This window comes from Triticum dicoccoides, chromosome 4B (genome assembly GCF_002162155.2).
Source record: "Triticum dicoccoides isolate Atlit2015 ecotype Zavitan chromosome 4B, WEW_v2.0, whole genome shotgun sequence".
NCBI classification, from domain to species: domain Eukaryota; kingdom Viridiplantae; phylum Streptophyta; class Magnoliopsida; order Poales; family Poaceae; genus Triticum; species Triticum dicoccoides.
In genome coordinates this window covers 16309237-16312418 of record NC_041387.1, presented here as the reverse complement: position 1 = coordinate 16312418, position 3182 = coordinate 16309237, and the positions used below count along the sequence as shown (strand labels likewise).

At 53.5% G+C, this 3182-nt stretch overlaps 1 protein-coding gene across 2 annotated transcripts; it reads right to left on the bottom strand.

Annotated features, from left to right (window-relative positions):
- Window positions 1-684: 684 nt before the first annotated feature.
- LOC119293210 (agamous-like MADS-box protein AGL66) lies at window positions 685-2977 on the bottom strand. Of its 2 annotated transcripts, XM_037571757.1 has the most exons (10): window positions 2727-2975; window positions 2542-2595; window positions 2428-2446; window positions 2255-2316; window positions 2124-2151; window positions 1956-2017; window positions 1770-1869; window positions 1620-1673; window positions 1320-1480; window positions 685-1228 (listed from the first exon to the last, which is right to left on the bottom strand). In XM_037571757.1, the coding sequence occupies exons 1-10, from the start codon at window positions 2909-2911 to the stop codon at window positions 892-894; spliced, it is 1062 nt and encodes a 353-aa protein (XP_037427654.1). In that variant the 5' UTR covers window positions 2912-2975; the 3' UTR covers window positions 685-891. The 2 variants fall into 2 exon arrangements, with proteins under 2 accessions (XP_037427654.1, XP_037427653.1); XM_037571756.1 differs by lacking the exon at window positions 1620-1673 and having other exon boundaries at window positions 2727-2977.
- Window positions 2978-3182: the final 205 nt, after the last annotated feature.

Here is a 3182-nt window from a genome sequence, read left to right as displayed (position 1 = left end):
TTCAACACCGACATTGACCTCGAAGAAAACCCTCCAAGTGAGATTCAGCAACTCCCTATCGGCGTGATCCTTGCATAGCTGAGCACGCCTCCTGGCGATGGAATTCGAATCTGAACCCTCCTTCACACCCTCCTCTGCTTCCTTCCACTCCCTCACGCACTGCGTCCATGAAAGAGACCACCTCACAGACACTTTCAGCAACTTATGGTTTTTCATTTACCTACTTCTTTGTTTATTTTACAAAATAAAAGCTCCATTCATCAAGGTTCTTAGAGAGGACAAACTACTGAAAGCAGTGTGCAGTCTTGCACAATTGCCTTCGACAACACATTCCTAATTTGACATGATTCAGAGTTTTTTTTTTTGACATCAAACATGATTGAGAGTTTGTAGCACAATAAGCTTCTTTGGCCTGTGAATGCGCCGCCTTGTTGAGGTCTCTGGTCATCCTGAATACTTTTGTACCATTTGTAATTTTGGATGTGTCTGGTCACTACCGAACCTGGTTATGTAAGGTCTTAGCGCCCACTGCCCATGTTGAGCGTGTGGAGCCCTTTCTGCTGCAGCAATCGCCAAGGTTTGATTGTCTGTCAGGAAGTTCTAGCTAGGGTTTTCTATTTTTATGATATTTCAAAAATCCTATGAACCAAAATGAGGCCTAAATGTAAATCACTGCGAAATTAATTGACTGATCCACAACATCTCCGGGTTTTATTAAGCATTTATTATGAAAATATGATTTCGTTCTACTAGAGTTATTTTCTTATTATTACACGCGTGTGATGCGTGCGCCACCACTAACACATTAGCACTGCCTAGCTATAGTCGATTTTGCATCAGCGCCATGCTTAGGTCACGATAGATATAGATAGGACCAGCGGGCCGATGAGATCAGCCGACGTTGGGCGGCGGCACGCCACCGCCGCCGTCGTACGCCATGACGGGCGTGCCGCTCTCATCGCTTGTGGGCATGTTGTAGGAGCAGCTGGCGGAGGCCTCCAGCTGGTCCTGCGCCGCCGGCACCATGGCCGGCAGGTACTGGCCGTCGTCAGGGCCCAGGCAGTGCTGCATGAGAGGGAAGGGCGTGTTGGGGATGAGCGTGGAGAGCAGCTCGGTGTAGCTGTACGCCTGCCGCCACGGATCCGCCGTCTGGCTGCTGCCCCCGACATCGCCGTCGCCGCCGTGCATCCCGGCCACCTGCGATTTGCCGTCGTACACGTCCGGGTCGCTGCCGCAAAATAATAAAGCATACACATTAGTATTACTGCCGACGTGTCAGGTTGCCCTGTGCCCGTGTGCGTACGGAGAGGTAGACGTGCCTGAGGTAGATCATCGGGTCGGTCCCGCCGAAGATCTGGTGGCCGGGGTTTTGCCCGTCGTCAGAGCCCCACAGCGCGGCGGCGTCGCCGGCGAACGTGCCCATGCCGCCGCCTTCCTCCGTCTTCATCGCGTGCACGTACATCTGCGCCTCGTTCCCGCCCTGCAATGCACCGCCAAACCCATCTTCATCATGGATGAAGTACATAAATCTTGTGCGTATCAACACATTGATGGCATTAGAACGTAGGATCAGCGCGGCGATCCTACGCATTCAAATGTGATCTCGAAGATCGCCGTACCTGCATCCCGGGCGCCGTTGGGTCGAACGGGGCCAGGTTGCTGAGCAGGTAGTTCTGCAGCTCGATATATAGTTGCACAAATCGAATTATTCAAATGAGTAGCACATGAAACTGTGTTTTTCCGAGATAAATTTGTGGACACCATCTTACCTTCCTCTCGACGACGCGGGTGAGCATGTCCATGAGGAACTTCTCGCAATTGTCGATCTCGCCCATGGAACCGAACGCGGCGGGGTCCGGCTCGAACAGCATGCGCGCACACAGAAAACACACGAACACGATCAAGGTCGCGACCGCACGAACAAAGTGCTAAAGGGCGCGGGTCTTGGTTTGTACCTGAGGCGCTCCTCGGAGATCTGCAGCTGCTGCTGACACGCGTATATCTCCTTCTGAATCTCCTGCAATTTAATTCGTTGGAAAAGAATGAGACTAATAAGATGCTTTCCTTGTCGTTGAGACATGATGCAGTAAGGTTACGACGCAAAAGACATGAACATTTGTCACCTCTATCTTCTCGTTCAGCGCCCCCGGGCTGAAATTTGCGAGCAGCAAAAGGAAACATAAACAATGTTGATACGGCAAATCAACAAGAAGAATAGAGGAAATTTGAGCAAGGGTAAAATGCATAGTAGTACTTTGCGAGCTGTGTCGCCATGTCGCTCTCGCGCTTGAGCCTCTGGAGCATGCTGATGAGGTACTGCATCGGATTTGTCACACGAGAGATGAGTGAGTGATTGATCTTGCGTGGACTCCTTTTTCAGTTAAAAGAAGATTTGGAAATTAACGAGCTGGTTCTTGCTTCTCTCACCTCCCGATTCTGGATGGGTCTGCGGTGGTCAAATGAACAAAGCAAAATGTCTGAGAAAGGAGTTCGATCGAAGTTCATTACACGGTGCATATATATGTGAACTCTGGCACTCACTCGCCCCGGTCGTTGTCCGACATGTTGAGGTACCGGAGAAGCACATCCTCCACCCTGGCCAACGACGAACGACGAGCAGCGCGCGCGGCCATGCATGCATGCACGCACGAGTCTCAGAAACGGAAACGAAAACGGGAATCAATGAAGCAGGCTGCGCCGGAGAGATTAAGGAAAGGAGGACGGACCCGTGGCGGCCGGAGAAGGGGCAGAGGCGGCGGGAGGGGGAGAACATGAGGAGGGCGATGTCGATGTCGCAGAGGACGGAGAGCTCGTAGGCCTTCTTGATGAGCCCGTTCCGGCGCTTGGAGAAGGTCACGTGCCGGTTCGTGTTGTTCTCGATCCGCTTGATGGCCAGCTTCACGCGCCCCATCGTCGTCGCCGGCCGGTCAGCGAGGCGAGGTGAGGTGAGCGGGGCTGGGGTAGCGGCGGGTGGTAGGAGGAGGAGGAGGAGGAGGAGGCGAATGGCGGTGGCGATGGTAGGAGCGTGCGTGGCCCGTTGAGGGCGGGGGGTGGGCGGGCGGGAGCGCTCGTAGGAGCGGCGGAGACGGATCTGCCCTGGCGCATATGCCGAGAACCTGTAATAAAGATCCGGCGCAGCGGCGGCGATTGCCCTGTGATTTGCTTTTGCTTGCATGCAGCGT

What these genes read in the sequence shown, in the direction of transcription:
- LOC119293210 (XM_037571757.1), bottom strand. Translation starts at nt 2,911, where the DNA reads ATGGGGCGCGTGAAGCTGGCCATCAAGCGGATCGAGAACAACACGAAC. An exon ending in ATCTCCGAGGAGCGCCTCAG is followed by an intron (nt 1,870 to 1,955) that starts GTACAAACCAAG and finishes GTGTGCGCGCAT; the next exon opens with GCTGTTCGAGCCGGACCCCG. An exon ending in GACCCGATGATCTACCTCAG is followed by an intron (nt 1,229 to 1,319) that starts GCACGTCTACCT and finishes ATTTTGCGGCAG; the next exon opens with CGACCCGGACGTGTACGACG.